Below are 23,842 nucleotides of genomic sequence, written 5' to 3'. Positions count from 1 at the left end.
TAGCGGTGGTGCGTGCTAAATAGCGTTTCAATCGGTGACGCAACTTGCCACTTGCTTTTTTGCGGAACAGATGGGGGTGGTTCAGCACCCCTACTTCCCGCATCTATGAGGCTGTTTTTGTAATTCAGTTGTGCTGTAGCCTATTCATAGCTCAGGTTTGCTGTGCCTATGTCTCAGAGGTGTGTGTGTGTGTGTGTGTGTGTGTGTGTGTGTGTGTGTGTGTGTGTCTCTGTCTGTCTGTCTGTCTGTCTGTCTCTGTCTGTCTGTGTGTGTTCTCAGGCCATGTTCAGTCTGTGCATGGTGGAGAGTGAGGCAGATGAGGTGACTCTTCAGGGAGTGACCAGTGTGGGACTGAAACATGCACTAGACTTTGCCTACACAGGACAGGTGAGTCTACAGTAGCACTTTCATCTACAGCTAGCCACCCCACACGTGTCCTCAAGTCACACACAGGCACTGAACTGTACACACAAACATATCTCACAACTATCCAGGCTTACACTAACTAAGAGTGACAGTTTCCAGCTTTTCGTTAGCTGATTAAAGCTATAGCCCAGCCATACTGGCGGATCGCGGTCCTGATAATTGACCCCTAGGGTGCCCCCATTTGATTTTGTTGAGTCACTTCGGTATCATATGAACGCACATAAAACATGACAAAATGTATAGAATTGCAGGAAATTTGCTTTAAAATGCTGAAATTTTCTCTCCGCCAAGGAAAGGGATGTGAACAGTTTGAGCATTTTGGGGTCATGTGAGTCGCGATGTGGGGGTTTGTTACTATTGCGATAAATGACAATATCCTCCCGGACCGTTGCCATCTAGTACATTTGTGTGACTGGACCTTATAGTGGTTGAGTCCACCTGCTATAGCCTATACATGGATGTGATATCTAACCTAGCCTGATCCTACAGTATGCCAGTGACCCCCCCCCACTCTTTCTCCTTCCTCCCTCTCTCTCTTGCCTTTCTCTCCCTCTCCCTCTCTCTGCGGTGAGGAGTCAGGAGATCTATGCCCTGTGGCCCAGCAGTGAAAGGCTGGCTAGCTCATAATTATTTCTAATTGCATTTCCACAGTGGAAATGAGCAGGGGGGAGTTGTGTTGATGTAGGTCAGCAGCCGGCTGCCGGTCCGTTTCCGTCTGCTGAGATGATGAGACGTGAGCAATATGCTTATTTCAGTAAACAACCACAGAGCTAGTTGCTGAAATCCACGGGCCACATGTCAGGGACCATGGGGTTAGCAGACATGCTGTTGCTATATAGTCTACACTGAGAGAACGCATGCACGCATATTATAAATATTAGTCTTACTTTTTATTTGATGTTGCTAAAATCATGTATTTTGCATGGCAATTACATGGAAACGTGGTATGTATCACAACTGTAAGAAGAATAACTGTGTGTGTGTGAATAACAATGCATAATACCACTCTAACTGCAATGTAATGACCCTTTTTAAATTCATGTTTTATAGACATGGAATATAAAGTGGGACACACACATGTAGTCTATTGAAGAGCACACAGCGCAAAGAATGCCTCTCAAATGCTTTCAGTAGCACATGAGTGAAATCACAGTAGTGTGAAATGCTATTGCACACAAAAAAAAACACGCCTGGCCCGAGACCACAGTCACACACCCACACACATGAATCAGCAGCATTATATAAAGTGACCATTGGTCCCTGAGGGCTTCTGTCATTGGGTTGCGTCCCAAATGGCACCCTATTCCATACATAGTGCACTACTTTTGACCAGAACCATATGGGCACTATACAGGGAATATGGTGTCATTTGGGATGGAACCTGTCTGTCTGGGGAGGTGAGCAGTGTGTGAGGTGGACAGGACGTGGTCTCACTCAGGTCCTCTCCTCAGATAATGCTGGAGCCAGGGGTGATTCAGGATGTTCTGTCGGCAGGAAGTCACCTTCAGCTGCTGGAGCTGCTCAGTCTTTGCTCACACTACCTCGTCCAGGTGAGGAGTCAAGACAGACATGGACACACACACACTCACATATATTACATACTCGCACATAGTCATATACAGTAGTACAGTCAAATAAGCACATACGAATCACACACCCACACCTACACTGGAATTTCTTGTGTATATGGAGGGTCTACTCTCCACATGTCCAAGGTACTTCCTAACAACACAAGACCACACATTAAAACCCCCCCTGTCACTACCAGTAAGATACATTAGCATGGCAGTGGGCAAACCGTTACATCACCTTATGGTCAACAGTGCTCTCATACACCGTCTGCTGGTAGAGAGAGAAATGGACACTGTGTTGCACACCATTGATTTCACTGCACTGTCCCTATAGACAATACTCCCTGCTCACTGTAAACACTGTATTATACAATTAGATAGCAGCTGAAGATGCAGAGAAAAGACCCAGGTTAACATAAAATATAGATTCACTAGCTTTCTATATGTATTTTGTCTGTATGAAATTGGGTATTGAACAGGTAATTTTTTTGTGTGCGAGTGTTTGTTTGAGGCGATTACTCAGAGCCATGCAGTATATTGCACGTGGTCCTGCTTACTGCCAGCAGATGGCAGTCTTATTCCACTCTCGATCTCCATGTTCTGTTCTCTTGCCTCCTCTCCTGTTCTCTCTCTGTTCTCTCTCTTGTTCTGCTTGAATAACAATGTGGTCTCATCTCCAATAGATACAGTGGTATATAAACTGCAGTTCAAAAACACCCCAAGGAAAGTGTGTGACCCAGAGTGTGTGTGTGTGTGTGTGCGTGTGAGGGATACTCAACTGTATGTCTGTGTGTATTACTGTATGTATTAACTTAACCCCCCCCCCCCCAAAAAAAAACGTATAAATAAATGAACAAAAAACCTGTACTTGTCTTTTCATGATACTTTATTGTGGGAAGATCACGGTCCCACGGCTGTGATATGTTGTCGTCTCACCTAGCTAACCTTGCAAAATTGTAAGTCGCTCTGGATAAGAGTCTGCTAAATGACTAGCTGGGTTTCTCAACTCCACGACATGGAGATCTCGGAGTTGGGCTGCGACGACTGTCAGTTGATACGAGGAAACAGTCGGTGGTTGTATTTGAAAAAATGTTTTATTGAGAAGTATGGATTTCAGCGAAGAAAGGCCCGCTTTTACACAGGACAAACATATGTTTAAGAAAAGTGTCGACTGACAGTGACTCGATGTAGTCGGAGGTTCAGTCCACCCGCAGTCGTCGCTGCTCAACTCCACTGAGGTGGTATATATCTTGGCGTTTTAGAAACTCTGCTACGAAATGACTCAAATGTAAATGTATTTACCTTGTGAGTCTGTGCCTGCCGATGTGTCCACAACAGGAGCTGAACAGTGTTAACTACCTGGACCTGTACCGTGTGGCCGATCTGTTCCACCTCCCTGCTCTGGAGGAGGCTGTGGTCAGCTTCCTGGTAGAACACCTGTGTGAACTGCAGCAGAGCCGCCAGGAAGAGGTGCTGCTGCTCCCCTACCGCCTCCTCAGGGAGGTGCTGAAGAGCGACCGCCTCACCTCCCTCAACGAGGAGGAGATCTGGCAGGTACACTGCACTGGCTCCTCACAGTCACACAGGCGCGCACACAATGGAAGGAACACACATGTTCGCAAATGCATGCACATATACAGACACATGCACGCACACACACACACACACACACACACACACACACACACACACACACACACTATATATGCACACCATAAACCCACGCAGACTTTGATATACTACATCACACAGTGTGTCATAAAACGTCAACTGGGCAACATTCATTGCCTTCACCAAAATACACTCTTTATATTTATGTATAGGAGTGAATAGGAAAGGAAGGCGTGTGTGTGTATATATGGAGTGGGGGGGGGGGGGCTATGCGTTTCGACTGTTCATTTGCACCAATCAGGCCCCCCTCTCCACCTCTTCTCTCTCTCCCCCCTCTCTGATTAGGCCCACCGCGGCTTCATCAGCGCCCCAATCACCCAGCTGTCACTCCGGCCGCCCGTCTGATTGAAAACAATCAGGCCTCTGATGGCACAATTACCCTGACCCTTTAGCCGGGCGATGCTGCCATAATCAGACCCCGATTAGGCTGCTTTGGGCCTCCTTCACTCTGCCGAGGAAGGTTAATTTGGGCATCCGCCCGAAAAAACGCGAGGGCGCCAATACACAGCCGATATAGTTTGCCCGTCAATCATCGTCACACCGACTTTTCTGAGTCTCACGCTCTGGAAATCACATTTTCTTGGGTCTTTGTTTCTCCCCCTTCTTTGCGCGTTTGTCTTTTCTCTGGTTGCTCTCTCCCTCTCTCTCTCTCTCTCTCTGTCTCCCTCTTTGGGGAAGAGGGGAGGGAGGGGAAGTTGATTTATTCTCTGCCCCGAGGAAGTTCTCTGATCCAGCGTGACCTTCACAGTCAGCCTACCGGAGCGCACACACACACCCCTCTGCCACTTCAGAGGTGGGAGGAGGAGGAGGGAGAGAGCGGGAAAGAGAGAGAAAGGAGCAGAGGGGTGTAGATAGCAAGACCGAGAATAGGACAAAGCAGAGAGTGGAAAGGTGGGGGGGGTGTAAATACTGTTGTGTTAATACTGTTGTGTTGGCATAATTTTAGGATGTATTTAAGAAGGAAGAGAAAAGGGAGTGGCATTGACAGTAGTAGGACAATATATACAGTGCATGTGGGAATATGTCTGCGTCTATGTAAATGGTGTTCTGGTGTGCTGTTTGTACAGAATATGGTTTGAACGCATCTACGAGCCAGTGTAATGTTTGAATAGGATTTCAGTGTGTATCCAGTGTGCCTGCGAGTCAGGAGGAGGTGCTGACAGTGAACCGCTCCAGCTCAGTAATCTTGCTGTGCTGTAATAAGTTCCCTGTCTCTGTACTGATTGTGTTGAAAGCCACTTTGTTTCCCTGATAATGGTATCAGTGATCTTCAGCCATCTCGCCCACATTCACACGCCACCGCCGCAGCTAAACAGCCTCCGATTGCTCTCAAGTTCAATTAAATCCCCCCTCTGCTTCTCTCCTCTCCCGGTCCTCAACAAAGGAATGTACCGGTGGATATTCATGATGTGTGTGCGTTTGTATAAGTGTGTTTGTGTACGCGCGTTTTGTATAGGTATGTGTGTATGCGTTTTGTATAAGTGTGTTTGTGTATACAGTAACACACTCGTCTTGAACTTGCAACACTGCTCTGTAGGCATTTAGAATACTAATAAGTATGAATCGCTTCCCTCTGTCTTCCTCTTCCCCCTCTCCTCTTTAGCTGGTGGTGTGCTGGTTAGAGCATGACTGTCGGTACCAGTACACCGAGGACCTGATACAGCACGTTCGTTACGGCCTTATGGATGTGGCCGCCCTGCACCACGTGGCACAGTGCCACCCGCTGGTCCAGTCCAGTGCCACCGCCGCCGCCCTAGTGGACGAGGCTCTAGAGTACCACCGTGCCACCTATGCCCAACCCCTCCGCCAGACCGCCCACACCAAGCCCCGCTTCCAGTCTCTCACCCTCTACATCGCCGGCGGGCGCAAGCGCGAGGTGAGCCGCGTACGGGAGCTGCGCTACTTCAACCCGGCCGCCCAGGAGACCGTGCGCGTGGCCGGGTGCTCCAACTGGAGCGAGCTGGCGCCCATGCCAGCCGGGCGCAGCCACCACTGCGTGGCCGTCATGGGTCACTTCCTGTTTGTGGCAGGCGGCGAGGTGGAGCATTCCACTGGGAGAACGTGTGCGGTGAGGACCGCTTGTCGGTACGACCCCCGGGGGAACCGCTGGACGGAGATAGCCTCCATGAAGGCGTGCAGGGAACACTTTGTCCTGGGGGCTCTGGGCCAGTACCTGTACGCGGTGGGGGGGAGGAACGAGCTGAGACAGGTGCTGCCCACCGTGGAACGCTACTGTCCGAAGAGGAACAAGTGGACCTTCGTCCAGTCCTTTGACCGCTCGCTGTCCTGCCACGCCGGCTGTGTGGCTGACGACCTGCTCTGGGTCTCAGGTACACACACACCCAGATGGAGAATAGAGCATAACAGATTGAACACACACACACGCCCGCCCGCCACCTGTGTGTAATACTCTTCTCTGTTACAGGTGGAGTCACAAACACAGCTCAGTACCAGAATAGACTGATGGTGTACGACCCAGACCAGGTAACTGAAGAACAGATAGTACAGAGAAATAAGCCAAAAGCGAGACAAATGCCATCAAAACATTTAAAATCGAGGTTTCAGAACAGTTTCTGTTTGTGTGATAGCTGAGTAATACGCTTGTTTACGGCAACTTTGAGAATGTGTGTTTGCGTGCACGTGAGACAGGGGGCCCGCACGCAAGGGGGAGAGAAGGAGAGCAAGAGGGAGAGAAGGAGAGAAATAGCGAGGAAGGAAGGAAGGAAGGAAGGAAGGAAGGAAGGAAGGAAGGAAGGAAGGAAGGAAGGAAGGAAGGAAGGAAGGAAGGAAGGAAGGAAGGAAGGAAGGAAGGAAGGAAGGAAGGGAGAGCAAGAGAGAGCAAGCAGGAGCCCAAGAAAGTCTCATTTGTATTCACCGTGGAGCTACATTCACCTGCCAGGAACACCAACCCCCCCCCCACCCTCAACAGATGGCCACCCGTCAGCTCCTACCAGACATACGCAATCGCACACACACACACAATCGCTCACATACACACACAAACATGGTCACGTATGCTCACCCACCCCCCTCCCCCACACACACACACATACATACATACATACATACATACATACATACAAAACAACCAGACACACTTAGTCAAATGTGCACAGTCGGATACATCCGTGTAAAATAGAGAGGGTGAAGTATATTATTAGGAAGGGGGGCGAAATCATGAGGAGAAATCATAGCCCTGGTGTCACATTATTTATCCAGCACTGAACATACATCAATTACCCAAGCAGGGATACGCTAAAATATTAATCCATCTATTCAACATCTTCCCACCGTCCTTTTCCCTCCCCACCTTCTCTTTCTCTCACTCTCTGCCCCCCCCCCCCCCCCCCTCTCTCTGACAGAACCAGTGGCTGGCCCGCAGTCCCATGCTACAGAGGCGAGTGTACCATGTCATGGCCGTGGCGAGAAGGCAGCTGTATGTGCTGGGAGGAAATGACCTGGACTACAACAACGACCGCATTCTGGTCCGCCACATCGACTCCTACGACATAGACATGGACCAATGGACCCGCTGCACCTTCAGCCTACTCACGGGTGGGTGGGCGGGCTGCGCATACACATGCACACGCAGGCAGGCAGACACACACACACGTACTAGATAAGATCACTGTCCTCCTTTTTTTCCCTTGTGACTCTCCACCCCTCCCGACTTGATTCCCCGTGAAGTTGTCAAATAAGTTCAAGGTGAAGTCGGAAGTTATTTTTTGAACTTTCCCAACGCACACTGTGTCTCAGATGACATCGAGTCATCTGGCCTCTCTTTGGTACAGTGAATCATTGTTTTCGCTCTCTCCTCTCTATCCTCTGCAGGTCAGAATGAATCTGGAGTGGCAGTCCATGATGACCGGATCTATGTTGTCGGTGGATATTCTATCTGGACCAATGAGCCCCTAGCGTGTATTCAGGTGAGTGACCTTGACAGATTTAAGTAACCTGAAAAAATTGTCTTGTTAAACTATGTTGTACATAAATCATTTGCATTGTTTTTTAAAGGTATTTTGAATGCTCTTATAATCCATGATGAGGAAAGAGGGTATTCATAGCAAATGTTATCTTACTAAAATCTCTTATTATTTCATGTATTTGACTTTTTATTTTATTTCACTTCCTGTTGTCCAGGTGTTGGATGTGAGCACGGAGGGGAAGGAGGAAGTGTTCTATGGACCAACTCTACCGTTCGCCTCCAATGGAATAGCAACGTGTTTCCTCCCTGCCCCATACTTCACCTGCCCCAACCTCCAGACTCTACAAGTGCCCCATCACAGGATAGGGCCTGTCTAACACACTAATATAGACTAGAGTAAATGTCTACATAGATATATCATGCAGCTCTTATGGACATAGAACTATGTAACACAACACCCCCCCCCCCCCTCCCCCTCTAAATGCATTCACACACTATTGCCACCCAGATAAGATTACCCACGTCTTCCCCAGTTTCAGGATCCCAACCTAACCACTCCCAAGTGCAGGTGTCACTGCCCATCCTTGACATTACCCATAAACTGAACAAAAACGTGGCCCTGTATGAAAGGAGGATCCTCGAGGACATTGAGGTGGTTCCCTATTCAGCTACCCTGTAATGATGGACTGATCTTCCATCAGCTGCAGTGTTTGGGTCAATTCCATTTCAATTCAGTCAATTCAGGAAGTAAAACAGAAATTCTGATGACAATTTTGCTCATTGAAAAGCATTGAGAATAATATATCCCGAACTGCCATAGAATTGACCCCAAACCCTGCTCAGATGACTGGTTGAAATAAAGGGGCTGCACTTGTCAATGGTGCAGAACAGGAGATCGCAATGCTGGAGCACTCAAGGGGAGCAGAGCTCTCTACGGAGTGAAATGACTCCCTCTTTTACTAATGCACTCTAGGGCTATTGGCACTCTAACTAGCTGTACTTACTTACTACTTACCATAACCCATCTACTCCATACAAAGCCAATGGACCCATCCAAGGTCATTTCAACTGAAACCGGTTATGTGTGAACTGTGGACCCAATCTTACTCTTTCTTGAGCGTGTGTTTTCTATTCAAGCTCAGGATTTAAGACTGTTTAACAGTTCAATGAATGTCTGACCACTGTTATCATACAGTGCATATACTCAACATACTGTGTGTAGGAGAACCTAAGCTATGTGTTGCCACTGTCTTATGCCATTTTCAAAACGTCTTGTTTTACTTTGAGCAAAAAAATAAGACAAGTAATTCTGTAACTCCACCAGCCTCCAGCAGTGAGAGGAAGTGTGAGAAAAAAAAACATGTCTTGTTTTCAGAATAAAGAGGTACAGTACTGTATCAATAAAGCCCATAAATTGAATCGAGCAAGTTAATCCGCTGTATTTTCTTAGTATGAAATAGGGGAGTGTTGTCTAAAAAACATGTTTTGCTTTTGGGAGGGTTGTTTTTCTTTCTATTGGGCACAGGGGAGTGTAGTGTGCTTTTCCCCTGGTTTACATTCTCCCCTTTGCAGGATTTACTATATCATTTATTCTATCCTTAGGAAATTGTCTCATCTGCTTGCATGCACATCCCCTATTTCGAGGTGTTTTGGTACTTCCCTTATGCAGTACGCTTTTCCACACACTAACTATTATTATAAACTGGGTGGTTCGAGCCCTGAATTCTGTTTGACTGATAGCCATGGTATATCAGACCCTATACCACGAGTATGACAAAACATGTATTTGTATTGCTCTAATTACTTGTAAAGCGGTGTATAATAGCAGTACGGCATTTCGGGGTTTGTGGTATATGGCAAATATATCACGGCTAAGGGCTGTATCCAGGCACTCTGCGTTGTCGTGCGTAAGAACAGCCCTTAGCCGTGGTATATTTGCCATTTACCACACCCCTTATTGCTTAACTATACCACAGGTATACAAAACACGAAGGATACCTGCTCTTTCCATGACAGACTGACCATGTGAATCCAGGTGAAAGCTAGGATCCCTTATTGATGTCACTTGTTAAATCCACTTCAATCAGTGTAGATGAAGGGGAAGAGACAGGTTAAATAAGGATGTTTAAGCCTTGAGACATGGATTGTGTGTGCGATTCAGATGGTGAATGGGCAAGACAAAAGATTTAAGTGCCTGTGAACGGGTTAGGTGCCAGGCGCAGCGGTTTGTGTCAAGAACTGTGATGCTGCTGGGTATGAACAATGGTCCCTTACCCAACTTGACAACTGTGAGAAGCACATAATACCCATAAAAATGGAAACGTTTATTCCGCCATTTATTTGTCATATCGTGAAGTTAACAATTAAATGCAATTAATTGTGAGGTTTTGAGAGCCGTATAATTCTCGGACAGGGAGAGATTTATCAATATATTCGCCTCAATCTAATTATTGATTAACGTGACCTCGGTCCGAGATTTGCGCGGTTATCAAAACGCCAACGCCACGTAAGCCTACACGAAACAAAGACCTTATATGAAGTAGTTCTAAAATCCCAGTTGGAAAAAGGGATGGTGAAAAAAACGATTGGAACCATTTCCTGGGATTTATGACTCATACTGTGGTACACAATAGGCTAACTAGTCATCATGGCACACATATAATCATTCAAAGCTGAACCAATATCCAATATAAATCCACATGAAGAGAAAGAGCTGATAGGCCAGGTGCATCAATAAGCATGAAAGACGACACACGCAGCTCAAAAAGCACCCCTATTGATCTTGTTAAGGGACAATACAATTAGCCCACAACACCACAATGCAATGAATATTTGTTTTCAGGTAGGTACAAAATTCTACCCTAGGCTGCGGTGAAAATGTCATTTGAATAATGGCGCAAAAGCCCTGTGATTTGAATGTTTCATTCCATTTGGATAAGTTGTGAGTCTACTCTCGACAGTTTATAAGGTCGAAAGAGACTGACCTGCTACTGTAAGTCTGTATTTCTACTTCTGATACTGAGATGCGCTGTCTTGTTGGGGATCATCGTTCTCGCATATCGTCCTATAATAATGGGACTCTCAGCAGGCCCAGTTATTCAGGAAGGCTCAACACATGCTCTGCCTCCTCTCTGATCTGAGCAGCTATTCTAGGCTCGTCTAGAATCTTAACGCTTCAGTATAGCCTAAATGTTTGTCATTTTACTTTTAAAATGTATTAAATTACCTTTTATATGTGGCATGAACACACAACCAATGACAATGTTTCAATCTGATTACTTCAACGTGTTGCATTGGCACAGAAACCTGTTGGTGGATCATTCGTTGCATATATTTAAAAGAATAATAGCATCACAATTTTTAATTTTTTTTAATCAGATTTCCAGGCCTCTCGAATGGCGCAGCGGTCTAAGGCACTGCGAAGCTTGAGGTGTCACTTCAGACCCGGGTTTGATCACAGGATGTGTCACAGCCGAGCGTGACCGGGACACTCAAGGAGGCAACGCACAATTGGCCCAGCGTCGGAATTTCCTTCTCCCATCGCGCTCTAGCGACTCCTCTGTTGGCGGACCGGGCGCCAGCTTGACAGTGTACAACAGACAGGGAGAATGAGTGGTCGGCGAACCCTCAACCTTCTGTAGCCCTGCGTGGCATCAACTGTGCCACAACAGCATGCTGAAATGGAAATAGTCAATATGCACATCTATAAACACATGGTTGCTATAGTTATTTTTTTTGTTGGTTTCTAAACATTATTTTGAGTTAATTCTATGAGGGGGGAGGGTATCCAAACAAGTAACCTACAGTACAAGGGGAGGGTCATGTGAAACTATGTTGGGGGAGTGCATTATTTTATGACAAGATCGACCAGGCAGTGAAATTCTGACTGACAAAATGAAGCCTGATTGCATGAAGATTGCAAAGGAAAAAGGGAATGGAAAGAGCAGAAGTAATCTTTCGGACTCTGGCTGTATCTTGATGAGGGATACAGTGTCAGGAAAGGAGGCAGGTTTCTGCCTGTAAAGAAAAAAAAAAAAAAAAGAGTGCATGAGCATAAAGAGATCCTATTTGTCTACTATCGGTAGTTACTATCACAACATAGAAGAACAAAATATTATACATTTATCTATATGCATCACAGAAATACAACACTAGCACTTCCACATTATCTTATTTCATCACATTTACTTTATTTCGTAACACCTTTTTTGAAAAATATTTCAATATGAAGACGGAAAGTTGACCATAAATTATGATCTATATCACCAACAGGACAATTTCTATACATTATGTATATCTATACATGAAGCCCATTGGTGTTGAGGTCAACAGCATGGTGACCTGGTCCTGGGGGTCAAGGGTCAGTCCTCCTCCAGGCTGATGATCTCCGCCTGACCACCGTCCCCCAGCAGAGTCAGCAAATTCCTGTATGCATTCCTGTCACACATGCAGAGACATTGAGTGAGTGATGTCACAGCACAAGATCTAGTATATTTCATACAGAGTTGACTGTGTCACTGAACACTGTATAAATACAGTGCATTCAGAAAGTATTCAGACCCCTTGACTTCTCCCCCCCAAAAATTACATTACAGCCTTATTCTAAAATTGATTAAATAATTTTTTTTCTCTCATCAATGTACACACAATTCCCCATAATGACTAAACAAAAACAGGTTTAGACATTTTTGTAGATAAAAAAAGAAAAATATGAGTACTTTGTTGACACACCTGAGTGGGAGGCCCCGTGCACAATTGAGCAAGAGGACAAGTACAGTAGAGTGTCTAGTTTGAGGAAACAGACGCCTCAAGTCCTCACAAGTGGCTTTTTCTTTGCAACTCTGCCTAGAAGGCCAGCATCCCGGAGTCGCCTCTTCACAGGTGACAAAACACAGACTGGTGTTTTGCTAGTACTATTTAATGAAGCTGCCAGTTGAGGACTTGTGAGGTGTCTTTCTCAAACTAGACTTTCTAATGTACTTGTCTTCTTGCTCAGTTGTGCACCGGGGCCTCCCACTCATCTTTCTATTCTGGTTAGGGACAATTTGTGCTGTTCTGTGAAGGGAGAAGTACACAGCGTTGTACGAGATCTTCAGTTTCTTTGGCAATTTCTCACATGGAATAGCCTTCATTTCTCAGAACAAGAACAGAAGAAACCCACAAATGCTGATGCTCCAGATACTCAACTAGTCTAACGAAGGACAGTTTTATTGCTTCTTTAATCAGACAACAATTGCAAAAGGGTTTTCTAATGATCAATTAGCCTTTTAAAATGATAAAATTGGATTAGCTAACACAATGTGCCATTGGAACACAGGAGTGATGGTTGCTGATAATGGGCCTATGACATTTACAACATTAACACTATTTCTGATCAATTTGATGTTATTATAAAAATGGACAAAAAAAAAGTTTCTTTCAAAAACAAGGACATTTCTAAGTGACCCCAAACTTTTCAACGGTACACACACACACAGCATTCAGAAAGTATCCAGACCCTTTCCCTTTTTCGACATTGTTACGTTACAGCCTTACTCTAAAATTGACAAAATTATTTTTGTGTTGGGGGGGGGGGGGGGGGGTTTATTAGTGATGTGGTTTGATATCTGGCATGTCACACACTGGCTTCATGGTTTTATGACTACTGTAAAGCATTTCAATAGAATCAACATTTGGACGAAAGTCCCATTCCCTATACTTCAAATGTTTTCAACACGTATAGGCCAACACGCAATTTATACCGTGCGATAAAGATTCCTCGTGGTGTGTGTAGACGTAGCGTTATATCAGGTCGGGTGACAAGATTCTCTGAGAGGAAACAGTACTTAGTTGTTCCGCATCTCTCCAAATATAAATTAACCTTAACAAATAGGATTATGTCTAGGTTAGGTTAGACTAGAGACTGGGATACGGTCAGGTTTAAAACTCTACCTCAGTGTGGTGTTCTTGCCCAGTCCTCTCTTGTGTTCTGTGTTCCTCAGACTCAGCGACAGAACAGGGATCAGGACCTGGACCACATGACTGTCCAGAACAGCTATCGTCTCCAGAACACTGTACACCTGTCTGTCATACAACCCCTCGTTCTCCTCCACAAAGGACCTGAACACACAGAACACAGTAAGACAGAGATACTGTAACACCAATGTACATGCTTTATACACACAAAGCGTCGCAGGATATGTACAATTCTAACCGTGACGGTTAAAAAAAAGCATGGCTGCCCTAGAACAGCGTCGCGTTCAGCCGACACGAAGCGGAAGGAAATGTTCTGAACAGAGTGAAACAGGGAAGCATTCCACGAACTTGTCCGACGTCTGAAAAACATTTTTGCTACGGTGTACATTAATAGACACCACCCCAAGCGCTGAATGCAGAGAGAAGGAAGAGTAAAGGCCACGGCAGTTGCTGTCGCTCACCGTAGGACAGTGACGGTCTGGTCACATGGTGCACCCCCTGCGGCGGCTGAACATCTCTCCACCACCAGCTGCAGGGCCTCTGTACTGGTCCTCCTCACTGTGAACGCACAGCTGCTTTTAGACTAGGTTACCACACGCACATTGCACACACGAAAAACCTAGAAGAACCCCCCCCCCCCAATAGCAGCAAGCTCGTTCGGCACATTGTTCACAAATAGGATTACTGCGCGTACGCGTCTTTCTGTGTGTGGACTCTCACCGTGAGGCTCGTTGACCAGCTTCAGGCAGCGGAGCAGAGAGGGGAGGGGCATGGTGAGCAGGGCGGGGTCACTGTCATTGTTCCGTCTCAGCAGCTCCAATAGGAAGGCCAGGACCGTGACCAGGCGGGGAGGAGGGGCGTTGCCTTTGAAATGCAAGAAGTTCTCACTATGGAGACAGAGACAGACGAAGGTATGACAGAGAGCCATGTCATGCCTGGCCATTTGGTAGATGTTCTTAGGAGGCTGTCAAGGTGGATTAGGATGAAGTTGTCCTGAGACACTGCTCCAAGGTGAGTTTGGCTTCGCATTCCCTTACCTAATTATATGGGCAGGGTTAACTCCTCCTGGATCTGTGCCTAAGATCAATCTCTACCCAGAGCGTCAGAACCCTACCTGATCACCTGCAGGATGCTCCTTCTCAGTGCCACCCCACGCGGGGTGGGCGTGGCCTCGCAGGCCGCCAGCAGCACCGGGTGATTGGCTATGGCTCCAACCGATGGCGTGGCAGGCAGGAAATGGTCGAGGTACTTGGAGATGACATCCCGGAGCTGCTTCTTCAGGTAGGCACCCTGAGACTGAGACATACTGGTTGCTATAGACAGACCCTGGAGGGGAGGAAAGGAGAGACGGAGAGAGAGGTCGTATACTTTTCTTTCCCCCCCTCCAACCCTGCTAGTACGTTCAGAAGTATCAAAACGATTATTTTTGTCAGAAGTATCAAAAGTGGGAGTGTCTGTGCATGCGGCCCACCTGCAGGTAGAGGGGCAGGCTGTCCCTCAAGGCCTTGTCCAGCCCGGACAGAGAGTTAGGGAGGAGCAGCCCGTTGACAATGTTGAAGAGCAGATGCTGGGCCTTGGAGGTGGCCAGCAGGGGACTCCAGTGCTTCACAACGTACCCTGAGAACACACACACGTTTGAGGCGATAGGCTCGAAGCAAGTCGCTGGGCAGAATTGCTAACCCTGATCATATCCTGATCCTCGTAAGCGCGCCGATTCCTTCTCACCCAATACCAAATTGACCTCTAGCAAATATATATTATATGCACTTGTAGAGATCTGAAATGATTGCATAGGTATAAGCAATATGGCCATAGCTCCACCTTACACCTATCCAGTCCTTAGAGATTCACACAACAGCCTAAGGGGATAGGGGCAGACCTCAGTGATGCAAACACCCACCCACAGCCCAGTAGGCCAGCAGCAGCCCCTCCTGAGGACTCTTATTGACCAGGTAGTGTTTGATATACTTCATGATGTCCCCTGTGTAGTCCAGAGCACGGGTGACCATGGCAGAACGCTCAGACAACACCTGCAGCCCACTGTACACACGCCCCACAGCCTGAGAGAGGAAAATACAAAACGACAACGTATTTAAGCTGTATTTGTATGGAAATGTGGACTTGCCTTTCAGCGTGTGCTGTTGATATACATGTTAATGCCAAAATAAAGGAAACACCAACATAAAGTGTCTTAATAGGGCATTGGGCCACCACAAGCCAAAACAGCTTCAATACTTCTTGGCATAGATTCTACAAGTGTCTGGAATTCTATTGCAAGGATGCGACATCATTCTTCCATGAGGAATTCCATTTTGGAAACCGCTGTATTTTTACAAAAAATTCATTAAAAATCCTACACTTTGATTTTCTGGATTTTTTTCTCATTTTGCCTGTCATAGTTGAGGTGTACCTATGATAAATTACAGGCCTCTCATCTTTTTAAGTGGGAGAACCTGCACAATTGGTGGCGGACTAAATACTTTTTTGCCCCACTGTACTTTGTATCCCTCATTTACTAAAGTGTTTCCTTTATTTTGGCAGTTACCTGTATGTATCGTGCATGTTGCAAATATCTTTGTGCACATGCGTGTGTGAGATGACAAGCTACCCTGTGTGTGTGACGAGGTGTGTGTAGTACCTTGATGAACATCTCCAGAGCAGACCTGGGCACTAGCTTGCTCCCGGCTCCAGGCTGCAGCCCGGCCTTCTGCAGTAGGGAGTCCACCTCAGGGAGCCTTAATACGAGCCTAGTGAGCTCCGACAACTGCTCCTCCAGAGCCCTGCCTGGAAAAAGTCAGTAACGCATCATAAATAATCACACATGCCACTTAGCAGACGTGTAAATGCAGTCTTTGGATAAACATGTTTCCCAATTCTGATTCTTTGCCCGATTTATTGGCAAAATATCTGATCTGATTGGGCAAAATATCAAAATTGGGCTGCCTATGTAAATGCTGGCCATTTTTAGAATGTGTATTAGTTCCTTATGGGAACTGAACCCATGACCTTAAGTGTTTCTAGCGCCACTCTTTCTAACTGAGCCACACATATACACACTTACATCTCCATAACAAAACACTGAAATAAACCTACAGAAATACACATACTTAAAAAGGGGAAACTAATGGGAAATTATCATAATATGGTAATAGACAAGAAGTGTAAGTGTAGTGTTTTAATGTGGCCTAACGTACTGAGGATGTCTTCCCATTGCTGACTGATGAACGGAAACCAGTGAGGCCTGGCCAGTGTGTGCACGCATGACTACGTATCTTCGGATAAGAGCGTTTGATAAATGGTCGGATGTCCAGGGTTCTAGGTTGAGGTTCTGTACCTGCTCTGCTGTCCGTGCCATCTGGGTTCTTGTGGATGTGCTGCTGCAGAACACAGCGGAACCAGGCTCTCACAGACAGGGTCTGGGCTGAGCCCGACACGGAACCTCCACAGCCGGAGCTCACTGAATACACCAGCTCACTGTGGAAGAGAGGTCAGCTTGACATAGAACAAACAACAAATATGTTTAAGGGAATCACAAGTTAGAGAAAGGTGAGGCACAGAATTTATAATCTTAATCGAATAATTAGTTATTGTTTGGGATGCGAGGTGATTTGAGGATCAGTGATTCTGTGCTGTCTGACCGCAATGTAGTGGATCTCAATCTCTACAGTCGTGGCCAAAAGTTGAGAATTACACAAATATAAATTTTCAAAGTCTGCTGCCTCAATTTGTATGATGGCAATTTGCATATACTCCAGAATGTTATGAAGAGTGATCAGATGAACTGCAATGCAATTAATTGCAAAGTCGCTCTTTGCCATGCAAATGAACTGAATCCCCCAAAAACATTTCCATTGCATTTCAGCCCTGCCACAAAAGGACCAGCTGACATCATGTCAGTGATTATCTCGTTAACACAGGTGTAAGTGTTGATGAGGACAAGGCTGGAGATCATTCGGTCATGCTGATTTGAGTTCGAATAACAGACTGGAAGCTTCAAAAGGAGGGTGGTGCTTGGAATCCTTGTTCTTCCTCTGTCAAACATGGTTACCTGCAAGGAAACACGTGCCGTCATCATTGCTTTGCACAAAAAGGGCTTCACAGGCAAGGATATTGCTGCCAGTGAGATTGCACCTAAATCAACCATTTATCGGATCATCAAGAACTTCAAGGAGAGCGGTTCAATTGTTATGAAGGCGGCTTCAGGGCGCCCAAGAAAGTCCAGCAAGCGCCAGGACCGTCTCCTAAAGTTGATTCAGCTGCGGGATCGGGGCACCACCAGTACAGAGCTTGCTCAGGAATGGCTGCAGGCAGGTGTGCGTTCATCTGCACGCACAGTGAGGCGAAGACTTTTGGAGGATGGCCGGGTGTCAAGAAGGGCAGCAGAGAAGCCACTTCTCTCTAGGAAAAACATCAGGGACAGACTGATATTCTGCAAAAGGTACAGGGATTGGACTGCTGAGGACTGGGGTAAAGTCATTTTCTCTGGTGAATCCCCTTTCCGAATGTTTGGGGCATCCGGAAAAAAGCTTGTCTGGAGAAGATAAGGTGAGCGCTAGCCTCAGTCCTGTGTCATGCCAACAGTAAAGCATCCTGAGACCATTCATGTGTGGGGTTGCTTCTCAGCAAAGGGAGTGGGCTCACTCACTATTTTGCCTAAGAACACAGCCATGAATAAAGAATGGTATCAACACATCCTCCGAGAGCAACTTCTCCCAACCTCCCAGGAACAGTTTGGTGACAAACAATGCATTTTCCAGCATGATGGAGCACCTTGCCATAAGGCAAAAGTGATAACTAAGTGGCTCGGGAAACAAAACATCAATATTTTGGGTCCATGGCCAGGAAACTCCCCAGACCTTAATACCATTGAGAATTTGTGATCAACCCTCAAGGAGGCGGGTGGACAAACAAAAACCCACAAATTCTGACAAACTCCAAGCATTGATTATGCAGAATGGGCTGCCATCAGTGGCCCAGAAGTTAATTGACAGCATGCCAGGGCGGATTGCAGAGGTCTTGAAAAAGAAGGGTCAACACTGCAAATATTGACTCCTTCCATCAACTTCATGTATTGCCAATAAAAGCCTTTGACACTTACGAAATGCTTGTAATTATACTTCACTATTCCATAGTAACATCTGACAAAAATATCTAAAGACACCGAAGCAGCAAACTTTGTGAAAATGTATATTTGTGTCATTCTCAAAACTTTTGGCCACGACTGCATGTTCCACCGGAGCAAGGCTCTGCACAGATGTGCTAATCTGTATAAAGGGAGGCTCACATGATGGATAGTAGCTTGGAATGCAAAGGTGATTTGTAGATCAATGATTTTGTGCAGCACCTTGCTCAGAATGATCCTTTCGGATGTGTGCCACCACACATGGTTCATATTCATTAGTGCACTCCGTAGCAAAGTGTTTTGCAACAGAAAATAAAAACAAGCATTCCTATTGGACAAGTTCAGACCCTGCTTACTAGGGTAATGTACTGGAGTAATGTTACCTGTTCTGGAGCAGGTGGGGTAGGTAGCGAGTCACTAGCAGGGGGTGAAGCATGTCGTCCCAGCTGAAGCACTGCATGATGGACTGGATGGGGTTGGGCTGGAGGTCTTGGGGGGCAGAGCTAGGAAGGTCAAAGGCCAGCAGTGTAAATCCTGGAAAAGAGAGTCAACATTCATGTTACGGTAACTACCATGGAAAATACGTTTGAGAGAGTCATACTATAATGGAAAGATTTTTCACTGCATGGTCAAGACAAAGCAAAGATGCAAGATGTTGAGAGTAAAAGAGCTGACAAGAGAGCGCGAGAGAGAGAAACAGTGAGACAAAGGCAGACAGCGTATATTATCTTATGAGAAAGACAACTGTTCGTGTGTGCAACCCACAGTGTGAAATTGTTGTACACAGTGAACATTTATCCTCCTCCCTCCCACTCTCTCCCTCTCTCAGTGTGAGCCTCTGACCTGCGGCAGCATCAGCCAGTTGGGCAGGAGGGGTGTTGGAAAGGCGCAGGCTGCGGAGGAAGGGGAAAAAGTGGGCCCAGAGAGCTGCTGCAACCGCTAGGTGGCGGTCTTTACCCACGCTGGCACTGGGAGGAGGCAGCCAGGCACCGGGGGGACATGCCGAGTGGCCAGGCTGGACATTGCGCTGATGGACCCTCCTGTAGGACACACATAAACCAATAACATTATTCAACAGAACCACAGAATCTCCCTCTCTTTCACACCACCTCCATCCCTATCTATACTCCACTTCCTTCCTCTTTCACATTCTCTCCTCCCTCTTCTTCGTTCTCTCACTCTTCCCATCTCTGGGGGGATTAGGTCATGCGGTGCAGTGCCGGGTAGAGAGGAGCAGGGCAGGGCAGATCCCCTGTACACAGTCTGGGCTCTGGCTGCTGTGTCTGCCTGGCCCCACGGCGGCTGGCATTAGCCCAGATAAGCAGCTGAAGGAGCTGTAATCTCATTTAGACTGAAGATGATCCTCCTGTCCCCTCGTTCGCCCGGATGGAGCGAGGGAGAGAGGGATGGAGGGGAGGGAGGCAGGGGTGAGTACTGGCACTCCTTCAGCTCCCCACTCGTCTCTCTCACACACACAGACACACACCTCTGCCCGCGCCTTCCAGCAAGGTTGCATCTAATCCAGAGAGAGCCGAGACAATCGATTAGAGTCTGAATTCATTAGCCTCGTTACTACGGCGGAATGGGCCTTTCACACCCATCAAGGCTCATTGTACAAGACATAGTCAGAGACCCCACTTAATCCTCCCCACTGCCGCTTCTTATAGCTGTACACACACACCATTAGAGACCCCACTTAACCCCTCTCCCAAATGCAGCCACTATCACACATACACAGACTGACTTGCCACTCGGACAGCTGATGAAACTGTGGGTTCGCACAACCGATGAATGTCTGCACAAACTCTCAGAAACCGTCTCAGGGAAGCCCATCTGCATGCTTGTCGTCCTCACCAGGGTCTTGACCCGACTACAGTTCGGAGTCGTAACCGACTTCAGTGGGCAAATGCTCACCTTCGATGGCCACTGGCACGCTGGAGTGTTCTTCACGGATTAATCCCGGTTTCAACTGTACCGGGCAGATGGCAAACAGCGTGTATGGCGTCGTGCTGGCGAGTGGTTTGCTGATGTCAATGTTGTAAACAGATTGCCACATGGTGGCGGTGGGGTTATGGTATGGGGTTATGGCAATTTGAATGCACAGAGATACCGTGTCGGGATCCTGAGGCTCGTAGTTGTGCTATTAATTCATATTTCAGCATGATAAAGCACGCCCCTATGTCGCAAGGATCTGTACACAATTCCTGGAAACGGAAAATGTCCCAGTTCTTCCATGGCCTGCATACTCAGACATTGAGCATGTTTGGGATGCTCTGGATCACAGCGTATTCCAGTTCCCGGCAACAACCTCTGGCAGTCTATGGGGGTGCCACAGGTTCAATTCTCGTGACGACTTTTCTCTGTATATATATCAATGATGTCACTCTTGCTGCGGGTGATTCTTTGATTAACCTCTACGCAGACGACACCATTCTGTATACATCTGGCCCTTCTTTGGACACTGTGTTAACAAACCTCCAAACGAGCTTCAACGCCATACAACTCTCCTTCCGTGGCCTCCAACTGCTCTTAAATGCTAGTGGAACGAAATGCATTGCTCTTCAACCAATCACTGCCCGCACAACATCACTACTCTGGAAGGTTCCGACTTAGAATATGCGGACAACTATAAATACCTAGGTGTCTGGCTAGACTGTAAATTCTCCTTCCAGACTCACATTAAGCATCTCCAATCCAAAGTTAAATCTAGAATTGGCTTCCTATTTCGCAACAAAGTCTTCTTCACTCATGCTGCCAAACATACCCTCACTGACTATCCTACCGATCCTTGACTTCAGCAATGTCATTTACAAAATAGCCTCCAACACTCTACTCAGCAAATTGGATGCAGTCTAACACAGTGCCATCCGTTGTCTCCAAAGCCCCATCTACTACCCAACACTGCGACCTGTATGCTCTCATTGGTTGGTCCTCGCTACATATTCGTCGCCAAACCCACTGGCTCCAGGTCATGTTTAAGTCTTTGCAAGGTAAAGCTCCGCCTTATCTCAGCTCACTGGTCACAATAGCAACACCCACCCGTAGCACACGCTCCAGCAGGTATATTTCACTGGTCATCCCCAAAGCCGCCTTTCCTTCCAAGTCTCTGCTACCAATGCTGAATCACTGAAGTTGGAGACTTATATCTCCCTCACTAACTTTAAGAGTCAGCTGTCAGAGCAGCTTACCGATCGCTGCAGCTGTACACAGGCCATCTGTAAATAGCCCATGCAACCAACCACCTACCTACCTCATCCCCATATTTGTTTTTCTGCACACCAGTATTTCTACTTGCACATCCTCATCTGCACATATACAGTTGAAGTCAGAACTTTACATACACCTTAGCCAAATACATTTAAACTCAGTTTATCACAATTCCTGACATTTAATCCTAGTAATAATTGCCTGTCTTAGGTCAGTTAGGATCACCACTTTATTTTAAGAATATAAAATGTCAGAATAATAGTAGAGAGAATGACTTATTTCAGCATTAATTTCTTTCATCACATTCCCAGTGGGTCAGAAGTTTACATACACTCAATTAGTATTTGGTAGCATTGCCTTTAATTTGTTTAACTTGGGTCAAATGTTTCAGGTAGCCTTCCACAAGCTTCCCACAATAAGTTGGGTGAATTTTGGCCCATTCCTCCTGACAGAGCTGGTGTAACTGAGTCAGGTTTGTAGGCCTCCTTGCTCACACATGCTTTTTCAGTTCTGCCCACAAATGTTCTGTAGGATTGAGGTCAGGGCTTTGTGATGGCCACTCCAATACCTTGGCTTTGTTGTCCTTAAGCCATTTTGCCACAACTTTGGAAATATGCTTCAGGTCATTGTCCATTTAGAAGACCCATTTGCAACCAATCTTTAACTTCCTGACTGATGTCTTGAGATGTTGCTTCAATATCTCCACATAATTTTCCTTTCATCTCTAGGAGACAGAACGTGTCTCCTTACTGAGCTGTATGAGATCAGGTCTTGGCTGATTTCTCTTGATTTTCCCATGATGTCAAGCAAAAAGGCGCTGAGTTTGAAGGTAGGCCTTGAAATACATCCACAGGTACATCTCCAATTGACTCAAATGATGTCAATTAGCCTATCAGAAGCTTCTAAAGCCATGACATCCTTTTCTGGAATTTTCCAAGCTGTTTAAAGGCCCACTCAACTTAGTGTATGTAAGTGAAATAATCTGTATGCAAACAATTGTTGGAAAAATGACTTGTGTCATGCACAAAGTAGATGTCCTTACAGACTTGCCAAAACTATAGTTTGTTAACAAGACATTTGTGGAGTGGTTGAAAAACGAGTTTTAATGACTAAAACCTAAGTGTATGTAAACTTCCGACTTCAACTGTATCTCTCCAGTTCAAGCCAGTTCCCTAGCTTTTTCTCCCCAATTTCGTGGTATCCAAGTGGTAGTTATAGTCTTGTCCCATCGCTGCAACTCTCGTACGGACTCGGGAGAGGCGAAGGTCGAGAGCCGCGCATCCTCCGATAACCAACCCAGCCAAGCCACACTGCTTCTTGACACAATTCCCGCTTAACGCGGAAGCCAGTCGCACCAATGTGTCAGAGGGTACACCTGACGACCGTGTCAGTGTGCATCGCGCCCAGCCGGCCAGAAGAGTCGCTAGTGCTCGATGGGACAAGAACATCCCTGCCAGCCAAACCCTCCTCTAACCCGGACGACGCTGGGCCAATTGTACGCCGCCCCATGGGTCTCCCGGTCGCGGCCGGCAGCGACAGACTCAAACCAGGATCTCTAGTGGCACCACTGCACCACTCGGGAGGCCCAGTTACCAAGTTTTTAAAACATTTTTAGATATTTTAAATACTATTTGGATATCTGAAAACATTTCATATTATTGTAATAGTGAAAATATTTCAAATACCCATCCATAAAAATAAACAAAAATTGCTTCTCAGCAAAGAGCTATTTCTCAAGCAACAATTTTGCAAGGACTGTCAGTGAGTGAAGCAGGGAAAAACTGAAAACTAGCAGTTATTGCCTGAGAGGTTTGGAACTCTCTTTCTTATTGGTCTATTAACTAAATGTAATTAGGCAGGCCAAAACGGGCTGAAATTTCAGGTGGTATCTTCAGACAGCTCTTACACTAAACGGGTATTTTCATTCTTTTCACAATTGCACAGTATTTTCAAACCTCGGTGTGG

The 23,842-nt window shown here is 46.4% G+C and overlaps 2 protein-coding genes across 6 annotated transcripts in view; one reads left to right on the top strand and one right to left on the bottom strand.

Annotated features, from left to right (window-relative positions):
* klhl32 (kelch-like family member 32) overlaps positions 1 to 9,016 on the top strand; it is a 32,615-nt gene extending 23,599 nt beyond the window's left edge. For both annotated transcript variants that reach the window (XM_020452707.2, XM_020452716.2), the window contains 8 exons: positions 280 to 387; positions 1,878 to 1,976; positions 3,336 to 3,551; positions 5,272 to 5,998; positions 6,094 to 6,152; positions 7,031 to 7,223; positions 7,500 to 7,594; positions 7,809 to 9,016. In XM_020452707.2, coding sequence (XP_020308296.2) covers positions 280 to 387; positions 1,878 to 1,976; positions 3,336 to 3,551; positions 5,272 to 5,998; positions 6,094 to 6,152; positions 7,031 to 7,223; positions 7,500 to 7,594; positions 7,809 to 7,970 — 1,659 coding nt within the window. In that variant the 3' untranslated portion in view covers positions 7,971 to 9,016. The remainder of the gene's footprint in view (positions 1 to 279; positions 388 to 1,877; positions 1,977 to 3,335; positions 3,552 to 5,271; positions 5,999 to 6,093; positions 6,153 to 7,030; positions 7,224 to 7,499; positions 7,595 to 7,808) is intronic.
* Positions 9,017 to 9,912: 896 nt separating this feature from the next.
* The window catches only part of mms22l (MMS22-like, DNA repair protein), a 36,833-nt gene continuing 22,903 nt past the window's right edge, over positions 9,913 to 23,842 (bottom strand). For 3 of the 4 annotated variants that reach the window (XM_020452660.2, XM_020452686.2, XM_020452696.2), the window contains exons 15-25: positions 19,514 to 19,710; positions 19,054 to 19,204; positions 16,883 to 17,022; positions 16,187 to 16,332; positions 15,449 to 15,608; positions 15,020 to 15,165; positions 14,663 to 14,874; positions 14,269 to 14,435; positions 14,010 to 14,106; positions 13,525 to 13,692; positions 9,913 to 12,030 (exon numbers count right to left, since the gene is read on the bottom strand). In XM_020452660.2, coding sequence (XP_020308249.1) covers positions 11,955 to 12,030; positions 13,525 to 13,692; positions 14,010 to 14,106; positions 14,269 to 14,435; positions 14,663 to 14,874; positions 15,020 to 15,165; positions 15,449 to 15,608; positions 16,187 to 16,332; positions 16,883 to 17,022; positions 19,054 to 19,204; positions 19,514 to 19,710 — 1,660 coding nt within the window. In that variant the 3' untranslated portion in view covers positions 9,913 to 11,954. The remainder of the gene's footprint in view (positions 12,031 to 13,524; positions 13,693 to 14,009; positions 14,107 to 14,268; positions 14,436 to 14,662; positions 14,875 to 15,019; positions 15,166 to 15,448; positions 15,609 to 16,186; positions 16,333 to 16,882; positions 17,023 to 19,053; positions 19,205 to 19,513; positions 19,711 to 23,842) is intronic. The other variant, XM_020452668.2, reaches the window with a different exon arrangement.

This window comes from Oncorhynchus kisutch, linkage group LG2, assembly GCF_002021735.2.
Source record: "Oncorhynchus kisutch isolate 150728-3 linkage group LG2, Okis_V2, whole genome shotgun sequence".
Classification (NCBI taxonomy): Eukaryota; Metazoa; Chordata; class Actinopteri; order Salmoniformes; family Salmonidae; genus Oncorhynchus; species Oncorhynchus kisutch.
This window is presented reverse-complemented; position numbering and strand designations above follow the sequence as displayed.